The 15,807-nt window shown below is 40.3% G+C and overlaps 1 protein-coding gene across 1 annotated transcript in view; it reads right to left on the reverse strand.

Annotated features, from left to right (window-relative positions):
* Positions 1-15,807, reverse strand: part of PXYLP1 (2-phosphoxylose phosphatase 1) — a 61,099-nt gene that overhangs the window by 30,649 nt on the left and 14,643 nt on the right. Inside the window, exon 2 of the mRNA XM_083442803.1 lies at positions 3,016-3,147. Coding sequence (XP_083298929.1) covers positions 3,016-3,094 — 79 coding nt within the window. The 5' untranslated portion in view covers positions 3,095-3,147. The remainder of the gene's footprint in view (positions 1-3,015; positions 3,148-15,807) is intronic.

Below are 15,807 nucleotides of genomic sequence, written 5' to 3' on the forward strand. Positions count from 1 at the left end.
AGATGTTTTGAACTATGAGTCCTAGGCAGCAGATCTGGTTCAGACTTATGGAGTTGTAGTCCATAACATCTGGAGGTTGGCAAATGCCAGCCTAACCTATAAGACGTATTTGCTGAGGAAATGTGTAACTCTGTACACACAGAAATAATACAGCAACAGGATCTTCAGCCATCAACAAAACCCTTATATATTGTCTGTTGATACATACTGTCAAAAAGAAATATGTTTTAAATAAATAAATCCCATTCCCCCCTCCACATTCCCTTACAGCAGTTCTGACATAATATGTGCATCGTAAGTATGACTCCTAAGCACATACGTTTCAATTATAAATGGTCAACCAAGATGCATTCAGCTGAAAATATTGAGCTAAAATGTTAATCAATACAATTTGCTTGCAGACTATCTCATAAGCTGAATTCATAGACAGCTGCAGCTCAGAGTTCATCTTTGAGTACGGTCTGTGAATGATTCATTTTGAATTGCTTCCCCATGTCTACTTACTGGAAATCTTTGCAAGAACCCAACCATGGTCACAAATTGTTAGGGTGGAATAGTAATTTGTAGCCCTTGCTAAGAAGCAAGAAAACAAGACATCATTTGAGTTACCTGTGCCAATTCCCCTGAACCTCATCCTAATAATCTGCTACAGACTCCTTGTTTTCTCATACTATGGCACTTGTATAGGAGAAAACAAACACAAGCTTATCATACCAATAATGTACTCTTAGCCAGTGAACAGTTCTACCAAGAGATCCCAAAAATGGAGTATAAAGGAAGCAAGATCTTCAGCAACTCTACTCCCAATAAAAATATGGAATATGAATACAAACAGACATGAGAAAAATTAATTCAGAACAAGCCATCAGCAGAGGTGTGGTGCTGAAGGCACTCAACATACAGTATCAAGGTACATGCTAAACATAAAGCAACAGACATTCGGCCAATGCAAACATCAAATCAGTCAAAAAGCATAGGGAGTAGAGGGGGGGGTAAGGTGATCTTGTAGGTAAACTGGTCCCAAGTTGTTAACGGGCTTTACAGTGATACCTTGGTTCCCAAACGGCTTAGTTGCTGAACGAATCAGCTCCCGTATGCTGCAAACCCGGAAGTAAGCGTTTTTTGGAAGCCAAACATCTGGCGTGGTTTCTGCTTGAGTGCAGGAAGCTCCTGCAGCCAATCGGAAGTCGCGTCTTGGTTTTTGGACGGTTTCGGGAGTTGAACGGACTCCCGGAACGGATTAAGTTCAAGAACCAAGAAACCACTGTAAATAATAGTAATAATAATAACTCCTTGAATTTAGCTTGGTAGCAAATCAGCAACCAATGCAGATCTCCACTATACAGTAGTACCTCGGGTTACATACGCTTCAGGTTACAGTACTCAATTCGTTCCGGAGGTCCGTTCTTAACCTGAAACTGTTCTTAACCTGAAGCACCACTTTAGCTAATGGGGCCTCCTGCTGCCGCCGCGCCACCGGAGCCCGATTTCTGTTCTCATCATGAAGCAAAGTTCTTAACATGAAGCACTATTTCTGGGTTAGCGGAGTGTGTAACCTGAAGTGTATGTAACCTGAAGCGTATGTAACCCGAGGTACCACTGTATATAAATGTATCACAGCCAATCAGTAGGAACATCTATTTGTTTAGCAAAACATGCCAAATCGGAATCAGTAAGAGTCCATCACAAAAAGGCATGCTGTCTCAATACATGAGGGCTGGTTCACATATTACGAAGAAGAGAGGTTATAATACTTTCCTTCTACCGTTATTTAAAGAAGTCTAAAAAAGCAGAGACCTCAAAAACTAGCAACAGTCACCACAGTTTGAATTAATCAATGGAAAATCATCTTGAGATAAGTTTTTCCACAATCACATAAGCAGGTATCTAGTCAGCCAAGGCCAGCACAGAAGCAACTAACTGTTTGAAAGTATATAAGTATTTACAGCATGACAACCCTGGAAAGAGAGTTTGCGTTGATCATATTACTGCAAATTCCACTTCTAGCTTCCAATATAAATAAGTATATATATGTTCTCTTTTTCCCCCAGTCTGTAACCAAGCTTCTGTGTTTGAGAATCACCCTGACATTTTACGCTTTACTTAATTACTCAAATTGTAGAAAGAGACACAATTAATGCATTTCTATTTAAAGAAAACATAGTTCTTAATATTTTTTAAATGATCAAGCAATTATCTGAAAGCACATAGACAGGGTGGTGGGGAGGGCTTTTCCTTCAATCAGTCCAATTCACATGTAGCATTAAAATGCACTGAAAAAACTAATTGTGGCTTAACACAAATGAGCAGCATACTGGTGCATGCATCTCAAAAGTTCCTGATGAGCCCTTTCCATGCCCCTGCCATGCCAGAAAGAATAACAGAATAATAGAGTTGGAAGGGATCCCAAGAATCATCTAGTCCAACCACCTGAAATGCAGGAATATGCAGCTGTCCCATACAGGGATCAAACCTGCAACCTTGACGCTATCAGCACCATGCTCTAACCAACTGAGCAACTTTGTGTTCGGTGAAAATAAATGTTTGTGGTTTGTTTCCCCAAGAAACCTTGGCAATCGCTTATGGTTTGTTGTAGATCAACAATCCACAAGCACTGGTTTACATAATACATAAAGACAGCCACCGACTTATTTCTCCTCTGGTATACAGGAGCAGGGAAGGATCACATCAGGGACTTTGTAGAAGTATGCACCACTATGTGCACATAAAGTTAAAATGATTTGATGTTACATGCAAACCAGGAAATCATCACAATCAGCATGACTTTGGTTAGAATCTGTGTAGAACTCATGTTTCTAGAATTGAAAAAGTGGTGGCATTCATTTCTCATTCACATATACAGCTTGGCATCAACTTCCTTTGAGCTACATTCAAATACGTGGTTTACAAAGGAAGGTTGGGGGCAAACAGAAAGTAGGCCAAATTTAATAGACGCCATGGCGAACGCTGTGAGGCTTTACACTTCTCACATAATGTGAACCAAGGTATACTTACAGAATTGTAGGCTAAGGCTCAGAAAGGCTAACAAGGCTGCCAAGGCCAACAAGAGCAAAAAACGATTTCGGAAAAGCATTATTATTCTTTCTGCTACTTCTTCATGATTTCACCTCCATAGTCAGATACTTCCTGTCAACACAAATACAAAAAAATGCATTAGAGATAACCGTCACCCTTTTGAGAAACTCTGAAGCTCCAGGATTAAGGAAAAAAAGGACATGATTTCTTTCTTTTTAAAAATTCTTTTTAGTAAGTACTAGCAAAATAACTATTTCCATAAAACAAAAATCAGACAGAAAATATACACATTTTGTATATGAAAAAGTCAAAACAATATTCACCAGAGCCTACCTTGCTATCCTTTACTACCTAATACTATTATTAATCACTTCATTACTACCACTTTATTACTGATTACTGAATTAAACTAATAAATTGCAATTGTATCTTTACAAATTCCATTTTAAATTGATACTTTAGAACAGAGGTAGCCAATAATGTGGTGCCCCCCCCCCAGTTGTTGTTGGGCTCCATCTCCCATTGGCCTCAGCCGGCATGGCCTATGAGAGATGCCGACCAGGAATAGCTGGAGCAGGGGTAGGCAACCTAAGGCCCGTGGGCCGGATGCGGCCCAATCACCTTCTCAATTTGGCCCGCGGATGGTCTGGGAATCAGCGTGTTTTTACATGAGTAGAATGTGTCCTTTTATTTAAAATGCCTCTCTTGGTTATTTGTGGGGCATAGGAATTCATTATTTTTCCCCCTCCAAAATATAGTCTGAGGACCGGTGGACTGGCCCACGGCTGAAAAAGGTCACTGAGCCCTGAGCTGGCGGGTATCACCTTTGTCATCCCTACCTTCAAATAATAAAGAGGCTTTGCTTTGCTTGAGGAAGCAGTGAGTTCCCTTTGCAATAGTCAATAAATAGTTTCCAGCGTACCAAAAAATCCTGTTGCCTCCTCCTTTAAGCCTTTTGTTCATTCTAAGTTTATTTTCCCCTGAAAGCAAATTCCCAAACTTGTTCTTCACCTGTTGTCAAGTGCCAGGGGCCCTTTACTGGGAAATAAAGGTTTTAATACATAACTATTCAGCAAAACCCACTCAGCTTATTTCAAAATGCGATTGAGGACTGATATTCTGAGCATTTCAAAAGTCATACAAATATAATTCCAAATCTTGCTTTGTACAAAGCTGTTAGTATAACAGTATCCAACTATTCAGAGTCATTATACTCAGAATGGACCCACTGAAGTAAGTGGGTTTAAGTAACGTAAGTAACTGTTTAAAGGCTAAATCCTATGATCCCTGTGAGGTCATCCAAGGGGCCATAGGAAATGTTTTGGATCTTCCCTGTCAGGCAGAGAAGGTTGTCCACCTTGAGAACTTCCATCCCAGCCATCAAAGAAAATGTAAGGACAGTGACTGATACTCCCTCACCACTGCTGAGGGCAAAAAGGAAATGTTCTGAGGACATGTAATGTGTGGTTCTGAGTCCAGTGGATTCAAAACCCTTCAATTTCCCGGACACAGCCCTGGAATGGGGGGTGGGGGTGGAACTAGCTCCTGAGGTGGCAATCATATTTTCTTTCCCTTCCCTTGAAGTAGGAAAACACTTCAAGAAAAAACGATCAACGAAAGGAGGGAAAAGAGAATGACGACAGCCCAGCATCTGTACAGTTGGGTTTTGGCCCAGGAGGGTTTTGGTTTTGGCAGGTCACCCCGTCAATTTCTCTCTCTCTCTTGTCAATGTAGGCCTGGACTGCCAATGGCTTTCAAATACCAGAGCAAGGCAAAAACGGTGTTTTAAAAGAAAATCGTGACATCTAATAAATAAAAGTAATTATGCCATCCATGATTGATTTGGGATCATTCCCAATGAACAACTGTGCCCAACAGAAGCTGCCAATGCAATTTCTTTTCAGGTGCTACTTGATATTGGCTTTCCTTGGGATCAAGTACAAGTATTACAATAATACGATATAACTCATGAATAATACTGCAATAAAAACTATTTACATTGCCAAACAAAATGACACACAGCCAGGATATTAAAACTGTCACTTTCAAGTCTATCATAATCTATTACTGGGGGTGGGGGGTGGACCTCATACAAGAATACAGGAAAACAAATAAACCTAACGCAATCAAGTTACAGGACCACCATAGATGCAGCAATACATTCACAAATGAAATAAATAATAATACTCATCTCTTAATCTGCGGGTTGCCATCTGATTGGATTTTTTTCTGATTTTTTTCTGATTCCGATCTGATTTTAGGATGTATTTTAATTGATTGCCTGATTTTATGTTAATGCGTTATACATTTAATGTTAGCTGCTCTGAGCCCGGTTTTGGCCGGGGAGGGCAGGGTATAAATTATTATTATTATTATTATTATTATTATTATTATTATTAATCATATTTGAAGGCCACCAGAAGTGGTGCTGTGGGTTAAGCCACAGATCCTAAGACTTGCTGATCAGAAGGTTGGCGGTTCAAATCCCCGCAACGGGGTAAGGCTCCCGTTGCTTGTTCCCTGCTCCTGCCAACCTAGCAGTTCGAAAGCACGTCAAAGTGCAAGTAGATAAATAGGTACCGCTCCAGCGGGAAGGTAAACGGCGTTTCAGTGCGCGACTCTGGTTCGCCAAAAGCAGCTTGGTCATGCTGGCCACATGACCCAGAAGCTGCACACCGGCTCCCTCGGCCTATAGAGCGAGATGAGTGCCGCAACCCCAGAGTCAGTTGTGACTGAACCTAATGGTCAGGGGTCCCTTTACCTTTACCTTTCAGAAGTATCTAACTGCTAGAAAGGAAATATAGCTAAAATATTAAGATGTACGGCATGAGGCTATATCAACAAAGTTGAAATTACAGATAAACATTTAGACAACAAGGGAAGAGTGGGGAGCTAGGCTGTAGCTAGGCTCCCCACTTGTGCAATGCTCTCCCTGGGGAGGTTTGCCTAGCACCTCTGTTACATATTTTTAGGTGCCAGGCAAAAAAACTCCTTCTCCCAGGCCTTGGCTAATGAAACAATCTATGGCCTTTTTAACTCTTTTGTTTGTTACTATGTTACATATTTTGGTGTTTTTATACTGTACACCGCCCTGTGATCTTCGGATGAAAGGGGGTATAGAAATTTAAGAAACAATCATAATAACTGGGCCATACACTCTCTTTTCCTTTTTTTTTATTAAATAAAAGCAGCCCATTGCCTCAGAACTATGCATGGGCTACATTTTTCCATCAATAAATCTGAGGAGACTTATCTACCCAACCTGAGCTGTTCTACAAAGTGACAGCATCACACAGGGCTCTTTAAGAAGTACACTAGATGCTTAAGGTTCCCTTTATGGAGCAGGAGGCGGCATGTGAAGCCCCTGAGAGACAATGAACACTACTGCTATGAGTTCTAATCTTTCTGGCACTCCCTTTGAGTTATAATCTTTCTGGCACTCCTTTTTCTTTCTACGAATACTGTTGTCAGCCAGAAGCCGCCTAGCCAAAGAAACCACATCACCATCGCTTGTGAGTCATTGGTATCTCACTGCAGTGTTCTTTCTACAGCAAGCTACCAGATTGTTTAAATTAATGGACCCATATAATAAAAACATGAAGCAGTCTTGGGTTTACACCCTGGATCTCATATAACAGACCACTGTATATAGAGGCTACCAAAAATATTCTCAGCAATGCAGTATGACCATGTGATCTGACTTAATCACATCAAGGGACTCCATAATGGTGCCCTTCTAGATTATGTAGCGTAGATTTGTATAGAGAATTTGGTCAAACTGCAGGTTTAGCAGTTTTTGCTTCAGCCACCATACAAAAGAGTATTTGGTCACTTCCATGCGGGAGTCAGAAGCAGCCCATCGTTCTGCTACTTTAGAGCAGCAGCCTCCTGTCTCGCCCAGAGTAAACACATTATTACACTGAATCACTGTGACAGCTTAAATGAATTGATTAAAATGGCTTGTCTCCATAATAATCAATAGCACTCTTCAAAGTCTGCCTCCATGAAATTACTGTACTTATCTGGTGTGAGAGATCAAAACGATGCAAACTGACACAATATGAGAAAGCGAGAGAGAGAGAAACAGTAAATGAAAAAACTCACCACTGTAAGGAAGAAAGTAAACGATACAAACATTGAACAAGATATACAATATACCATATTTTTCCATGTATAAGACTAGGTCCCCCCCCCTAAAAATAATGTAAAAAATGAGGGGGTGTTTTATACATGGGCCATCTCCCCCCATTTTCTTAAATCTGAGTCCCCCAAAATAGGGGGCGTCTTATAGACGGAAAAATACGGTAACTCAATGTAGTAAAGTTACAGGAAAGGCAAAAGAACAGCTTTCCTCCAGCTTTCCAACAGACCAATCTACTGAGACAGCAGTTGTTCCTTCTCACATAGATATGCCCCCAAGAAGGTTACAGCAGCGTTGGGGAAAACAAGTCTCCTTTGCCAATCAAACCTCAGGGGTGTGAGGAACCTCAAGAAGTGTCCCATCAGAGGCTCTCAGTGATTTAGTTAGAGCATAAGGAATCATTATTTGTGAGTTCTTCAAAAGTTATTGGGCCTTTCAAACTATCAGCAACTCCAGAAGTTAAATTTAAAATATAGCTTTTTTGGGGGGGGGGGAGGACCTAGGATCTTATCCTCCACTTTTTTAAGTTTCACATAAGAATCAGGAAATACATGCACTATATCTTTGGGGGAATGTTATCACACTTCTTTTGCCGAGTTACCTTTTTCCACTGGTGTAATTAGCAGTAAGTTCCTGTACATAGCATGCAAATTTTTGACTGAAGCACAATTTGACTGTTTCTTAATGGCCTCTAGGCTTCTGTTCACCTATTATGAACAGCTATGAAAAATAAATATAGAGTGACTGACCCTTAACTCCTTGCTTAGACATAAAACAGAATAATACAGGTGAACGTATGAGTATGTGCCATGAGCTCAGCTCAGTTCTGCTTGGCAGTTTGCCTTTCCCATTCTACCTGGAAGTTCTGTCTGTCCTGTAGCTCTAGCAGGAGCAGATAGGGGGGAAGAAGAGTCCCTTGGGAGGCTGAACAAAAGGAGGAATTTCCAAATCCTTCCTGCAAAGATCTGTTTGCTGCTGTGGTGAACACTTCTGTGTGTGCCTCAGCAATGGAAAGAGAGTGACACTGAGCAGACACTGCGCTTGACACCCACAAGAAAACATTGTTCCTGTTCTTTGTACTCAGAATGAATACTATTGTTAGTCTTTCCAAGTTCTACTGGGTGGCTAATCTGCATTATCTTCACTCTACCTTTGACTATTCTCATGTCTTCTGCTTATCTGCTGATCCCTTTCCTGAATGCTGCTAACCCAGAACTTTAACCTTTAACAAAGTTACCACCTGCCACTGATTTTCCTTCCTATTCAATCTGCAAAGTGAATTCATGCACTCTGAAATTTTTGATTAACTAATTAAGTGATTTAGCAGATCTTTTCTAAATCAATATTCCTGATTAAGAAACTAATATCCTATTGAGACTTTGATTCACTTTGCATCTTTGAACTAGTCACTGAAGAGTGTTGATTAATGAACTCAAGAAAAATCAACTGACTGCACATCTTTAATGTTTCGACTAATCTTCCAATAATCTTATGTCTTTAGTTATTGATTTTTTTTAAAAAAGTGTGTGTTGTATCCAATGCTGCATGAACAGAGCTCCACTTGTGCAATGGGACTTCCCCTTCCTCTGCTGTCATAGCCCCAAATCTGTTATGAAGGGTCCCCCAAGCCTCAAGATCAATTTTTGAGGGGTGCAAGTAACATTCTGATGTGCAACCCAGAAAGTCTAGGATTCTCTGTGACACAAAGCTGGAGATAACAAGCACACGGAGTATTAGGATCAAGTTTTCTTATGATTTTCCCTAATTACTGTAGAAAATCTTTCTAACATCTGAAGAACATTTCCAGCGCAAAATATTAAGATATTGTTCAGAAGAAACAGGCGTTTGCATTCCAAGGGGTGCAATCTTTAGCCTTATTCAGATATTCGTTTGTATAACATTGTATGGAAAGATAGCAGGAAAAACCGCATACCCTAGGCTCACCACTAAGTTCTGTTGTGTTATTCTGAGAGAATACTCGCCCCCCCCACACACACACCCCTGTGTGCTCTGCCCACAATACATTCGATGCACACCAGCAATTCTTGCTCTATTTACAGTTTTGTTTTGTAAGTTACAACAAGACATCACTAGCCCAGTCATGGACTTCTGTAAATGAAATCTCTGACAATCGCAGGACTGTACTTCATAGCCTGTCATGGCAACTAAAAGCAGCCCTCGTCTCCATATATTAATGATCCAGAATGTTTTGCACAAATGAGTTGCTTCCCACCCTGAGTAAATCTCATTATTAGACTGTGCAGTAAATTTCTATTGCTTCCAAAGGCTTGGTTACAAGAACCAAGCTGCAGTAAGTCCTTTGAATTCAACACCTTGTCAGTGTGACAGATAGCTAATTTGAGCTTGGGCAAAACATTTTAAGGACTGCTCCAGCACAGAACTAAGAGAAGGGGCCAAGGAGGGGAAAATTAAATTTGAAAAGATTAAACCAGAATGGCTAACCCTGTATCACTGCAGCCATTCACCAGATAGTAGCCTGGATCCCAAAATACTCTTCACATTTACGCACCAGCAAGATGCAAAATGTAAGTATGGATTCTCTTTCTCTTACATCTTGAAAACTTTCCTATGATCCTCATGGCTGAAACTATGGTTAATTTTTTAACTGCTTTGATTCAACTTAGCTAGCATTGCCAGGGACTGACAAATTGCCACAGGAGCCGGATGTAGACTGTGGGCTGCCAGTTGGCTGCCCCTGCTTTAGACAACTGGAAATTTTTATTAAGAATCAACCTCTTCCAGCCTTACATATGTCAAAGCAAAGTGTTTCAAGTAATGGATTGCAAGAATAAATTCGAAACCCCATCTCCACACATTGAACTTCACCTGATTAAGGATTACAATGGTCACTGCTGCACACCTACGCCAAGTTTTCTTAGGGTTCAGCCTTTGCTAAACTAGTCTCAATGCTTTTCTTCCCAAAACAAATTGCATGCAGTAAACAAACATCAAACTTTGGTTACAGCTTGTGGCTTGTTAGGAGCAAGACAAACACAAACACAGGTATACACCTAATGCTAAACCAAACCATGCCATTAGTTCTAGGTAGCATGGCAGCAGCAGGAGCAGCAAAAAGAACAAAGCAGCCAAGATTTTCCAACCGAGTGGCTGTATGCATACTCATTCTTGCTAAGAAATAATCTCGTTTAGCATTATGTGCGAAACAGCTATTATATTCTTCAAGAGGATGAGTGTTAATCAGTAATCACATCTGAATATTTTACCTTCAACATTGAAAAAGCAAATCTATAGATCGCGACTGAAGTTTACATAGAATAACTTCACAGATTATTGGAGTACGACATAATTGTAGCTATTTAGTTGGGGAAATAATTCTCATAAATGCCATCAGTTATGCGCCTCTCACTATTACACAATATTTTACACTACTGGGGGGGGATTCCTAATTATTCAAACCAAAACAAATCGATATATATATAGAGAGAGAGGTAGAAGAACATAAAAATTGCAATTTTTCTTTAGCAGCCATTTTTCAAATGAAAAGGCAGTGAGGATTATGTAATAGCTTGAAAGGATTATTTAGTAATTGGATTCTTGCAAATACAGAGCTTCTAATCTTCCCCTCTCCAAGCCCTCCCTATTTCCTTTGTCAGCCACCAAATATACTTGTTAGTCATGCCTATGATCATGGAATTATGCTCAACATGGCCTTTTACCCTACATCCCCACATCTGATATTCTGAATCTTCAATGTTCTTGCACACCAGCTCCAAGACTAGCATTCCCTCTACATCAGTATAATTATCACTGACCCTTCCTGAGGCAGCCTCTCATATTGCCTGAAAAGCTGTTTCTGAACTCGGGGGGGGGGGGTGTCACTGTGCATACATGGCAGAGGAGGAAGAATAGAATGGGTAGATACTGATGACATACATGCTGTGCAAATGCAAGAGATGGGTGGTTTGAATCCAAGGCCCCAAATTTCATTGTTTATTATTTTAAAAAAGCCTTCAGTTCTCCTGCTATCTCCCTTCAACTTCACTAGATAAGTAACTTGGCCATTATACTATTGTTTTGTTGTACAACTAAGAATTATCCTGCCCCTATGAGAAAAAGGAGAGAGCCAAGAGTAGCACTGTTCTTTGACTGCAATGCTCCCAGCTTGAGTCTAGGTTGCATTTAAACACAGGTTTAGCTGTTTTAGACACTCCTAGTGCCCAGCTGTAACTTTCATGCTACTTGTATGATTTAATGGCAAGACAAAGTAACTAAAAGAAAAAAAGGTAGGACAGTAGTGTAAACTTTGTGAGATGGCCACACTCACCACTGGTATGTGGTTCCAGAAAGTTGGCCAAGGGTGAATTTGACTCTCAGGCCAAAAAATGTTAACCATTCTTGTCATACAGAGTTAGTGCAAATACATTTATTTATTTATTAAGATTTCACTTATGGCAAAATCATCGAGTCCCAAGTATTGGGGAATGATAGAATACAAACATAAGAAAAGACAATTGATAATTTGGTTGTATTAATTCTTTAATCATGTGTTTCACTTGTTTTTCAATTACAAATTGCAGTGCTGGAAGTGAGCAGCAAAGTGTTCAGGGGAAGTGTTGGAGAGATTTGGAACAGAGATTATGCCTCGCTTTCCTCTGTTTAAAAGCAAAGTGCTGAGCATTTCTTTGAATAACAAGTTCTTGACCTGCACAAGGCCCAAAGATAAGAATAACAACTGCGTCATTAAAAAGCATGGAACTTTGTTTTAAAGAAAATATCCTTTCTCTGCACGCCTTGTAAAAGACCACTTTTTAAAAATTCCCACTATCTCCTGTTATGGGAAAAACGTTTTTATTAAATCATAAATATTTCACAAACTTCTAAGTACCACCTAAAAGCTCTTGGTGAAATTGCAAATATTCTAATGGCTTAGGACATAGTGTTTGTTATGATTCTGATGCAAAGTACTTGGGGACAGTTTTGCCCTGAAAATCACACACTAAAGTCATTGTGTATATGTTCCACTTGTGGGAATCTCATAGGCATATAGTCAGCCACTGTGGGAAAAAGGACGGTGGACTAGCCAGACCTTTGGACTGACCCATCAGGACAGTCGTTACGTAATCATGTTCTTATCAACTAAGAAGGATTATATGCTGCTTTCAATATCTACTGGAGTTAAATTCCTTGCACGTTCTCAGGCAAAGAGACTGAGATCTTTTATTTCATAGTGTTAACATGCTTTGGCTTCCCTGCAGTTCCACTCCAGGGTAGCTCAAAGAATATTACGGACTTGTGGTGTCATGTTATTCTTAATCTCCTGCTTTTTCTGTCTTATCACACACATCTTAAAAGCACAACCTAGACAGACTTTTACACACACACACACACAAAAACATGTTGAGCACTGTTTTGAACAGGCATGCCAATAAAGGGGACAAAATGCAAGTTGTTTACATAAAATATTGTAAAATGTTTATGGCGAAGTACCAATTAAAAACAAAATTTTAAAAACAATGTATACCTAATAAAACCCTATGTCTGGGTAGTTTTAGCAGACATTAAACAAGTATAGTGAGGATGCCAGCCTGATTGTAATAGGCAGGGTGTTCCAGAGAATACGTCTTGCCGGACTAAAATATTAATTACTGGCAGATGTGGAATGAACACTATTTGGCACTTGCAGAAGTATAAGTTCTGCAGATCAAATTGGTTAAATGGACATGAAAATGGAAAGGTAAACTGGCCTGGAGCTGCTGAGGGCTTTATATACTAACAGGAACACCTTAATATTTGTAGTATTTGTATACCTCTTTTCAAACCAGGCATCTCAAAACAATTTAAATGATTTTTTAAAAAACAAAACCCCCTAACAATCTATAATGAGTGTGATACAATAAACACAGGATAGCAGAGCAGAAAGGAAACAACAAGTCAGATTCATAATACAGAATAACGACTACAATAAAGGAATGGAAGAGTGGGAATTCTCTCATCCCTGGTTATGTCACAACAGGTGAGTGTTAATAGTAGTTCTCTGGTGATCACTCATAGCTGAGTAAGATTGTCTTCCATGAACACGGTCTTAACAGTGAGTCCGTAAGTGACTGTGGAGGCCAATTCTGGATCCGCAAGTCCTTCCTTCCACAGTGGGGACATAGGTTTCCAGGCAGGAGTTGACCACGATCAGGGTTTGCCAAATGTGCCTTCCTCTTAGCATGTTTCTCCCTTTCGTCCTGGGTTTGAGTGTTAGTAAGTAGGACAAAGCAAAAAGAACCATTTTTCTCCAAACTGGCATGCGACTTAAGACCTCCCTTAGATATTTGCTCTCAGTTGTCTGCATTCAGGCCTCTGTGTTCATTGCATTATGACTGCTCTTCAGTCAAGTTCTCTAAGTATTGTTTCTCCTTTCCTCAAGGCAAGATTGTTCTTCAGTATCCCTGTGGTGACAAGATGTGCAAAGGTTGGACCACCTAATGTGGAACTACAGTGGTACCTCAGGTTAAGTACTTAATTTGTTCCGGAGGTCCGTTCTTAACCTGAAACTGTTCTTAACCTGAAGCACCGCTTTAGCTAATAGGGCCTCCTGCCGCACTGGGACCGCCGCACTGCCGGAGCACGATTTCTGTTCTCATCCTGAAGCACAGTTCTTAACCTGAAGCACTATTTCTGGGTTAGCGGAGTGTGTAACCTGAAGCGTATGTAACCCAAGGTACCACTGTAGTACAAGCTGAATGTTTGGCAACTTAATGCTATTCTATCTACTCTCTCCTCACTCTAGGCAAGTTAGTTCCACAGAGATACACTGACGGCCAGGAGATATGACTGAGCAGAACAGCAATAGCCATCATATCGCCTTAAGGTAACAAGAGGTGCTGCTAGCCACCAAGGCCATATGGGCCTCCGGTGGCAAAGCTAGATCCAGAAGCATCTCCAGACTGGAGGTAATTAGCCAATTTCTCATCCACGGCACCTGTCTTGTCAAGATTCAAGGTCAGTTTATTTTTCCTCAGCCAGCACACCACTGCATTCAGGAACCAATCTAGGATCCACACAATCTCTGCTATTTTACATGTTCCAGAGAAATATTGTTGAGTGTTGTCAGCATATGTATGGCACCGTACTCCACACTCCCAACAGTTTCATATAGATATTCAACTGCACTGAGGATTAAATAGTGTCATGTGGCACTTCACAGCATAAATGCCAAGGGGCCAAAAGGCACTCTCCAACGTAGGCCATCAGCTAATTAATGGCCTTTGGGAATAACTTAACATATGCAATTAGATAGCAAGGTACTATTTAGGAGCACAGGAAATTATAGAGGCAGAGAAAATGATGAGGTAAAGGAGTTTATTCAGGCTTTAAAAACAAATAAACCACACACACACACACACACACACACACACACTTTTTAAAATACATGTTCCATGCACAATGAAGAAGCGATGTGTGGCAAGCCTAGATGACTTGATCACATAATCTGCATTTCTGGGAAATCTGTCCTGTCATTACATTATTTCCTCCTGCTACCAGTTTCAGTCTTTGCTTTCCATTGTGCTATTCTTTGGACACTGTACCAGCAACTACAAAAAAAGGCACGCACAGGTTGATAAAAGCTACAGCTTTTATTCAAGGTAATAATACAAAATTGTTCTTGCACTAGAAATCAGTTGTCAAGGAAACTCCTGAAAGCATTTCCTAGACCAATCTGTAGAGCAAGGGATGACATTCCCATTATATCCATTCCTCCAGCTACCGCATGAGATATTTTGCTACCAATCAATTGCTTTGCCACAGTTTAATGGGAATAGTAAAATACTGCATAATTGGAAGGGAAATATCAGTCAAACAGCTATCAGCGTTTCTGAGTTTGGTCTTAATGTGTGAGAAAGTGTGTATACGTTTTATGCTAGTACAGTGGTACCTCGGGTTAAGTACTTAATTCGTTCCGGAGGTCCGTACTTAACCTGAAACTGTTCTTAACCTGAAGCACCACTTTAGCTAATGGGGCCTCCTGCTGCCACCGCGCCACCGGAGCACAATTTCTGTTCTCATCCTGAAGCAAAGTTCTTAACCTGAAGCACTATTTCTGGGTTAGCGGAGTCTGTAACCTGAAGCATATGTAACCTGAAGCGTATGTAACCTGAGGTACCACTGTATAAGTATAAACTAAGTTAGCTATGCTGGTCCATAAGAAAAAACTCCAAAAGTCCACAGTCAAGCAGTATCTTTATTAGGACCAACCAAAAAGACAAAAAAACGTGGTAAGCTTTTATGTTCTCCAGAATTCTTCAGCAGTCAAAATATTACACAAAGCAGGGAATACTGGGATGAGGGAAAACAAAGAAAAAAGTAGGGTGTTGCATCCATGAGGTCAGCTTGTACACTCACTTCCAAAATGGAATGTGAAAGGAGGGGCTTCAATATCTGGCTGCACACCTAGGATTCTGAGATAAAGCAGCAATTACTACTTAACTGGTTTAACTCCTGGCTTTGCACTGATAACAGAATACCCCATTTCTGTTTACTTCTGCTCTCTGCCTGTGTGTTTTGTTTAAGGTATCGGTCACACCTGGATTACAAGTCAGACTTCATTTTCTTTAAAAAAAATAATGGAGAAAGAAACCATTGTTTCTTTATCCCAAGAT

Source organism: Podarcis tiliguerta, assembly GCF_965153285.1.
Source record: "Podarcis tiliguerta genome assembly, chromosome: 5".
NCBI classification, from domain to species: Eukaryota; Metazoa; Chordata; class Lepidosauria; order Squamata; family Lacertidae; genus Podarcis; species Podarcis tiliguerta.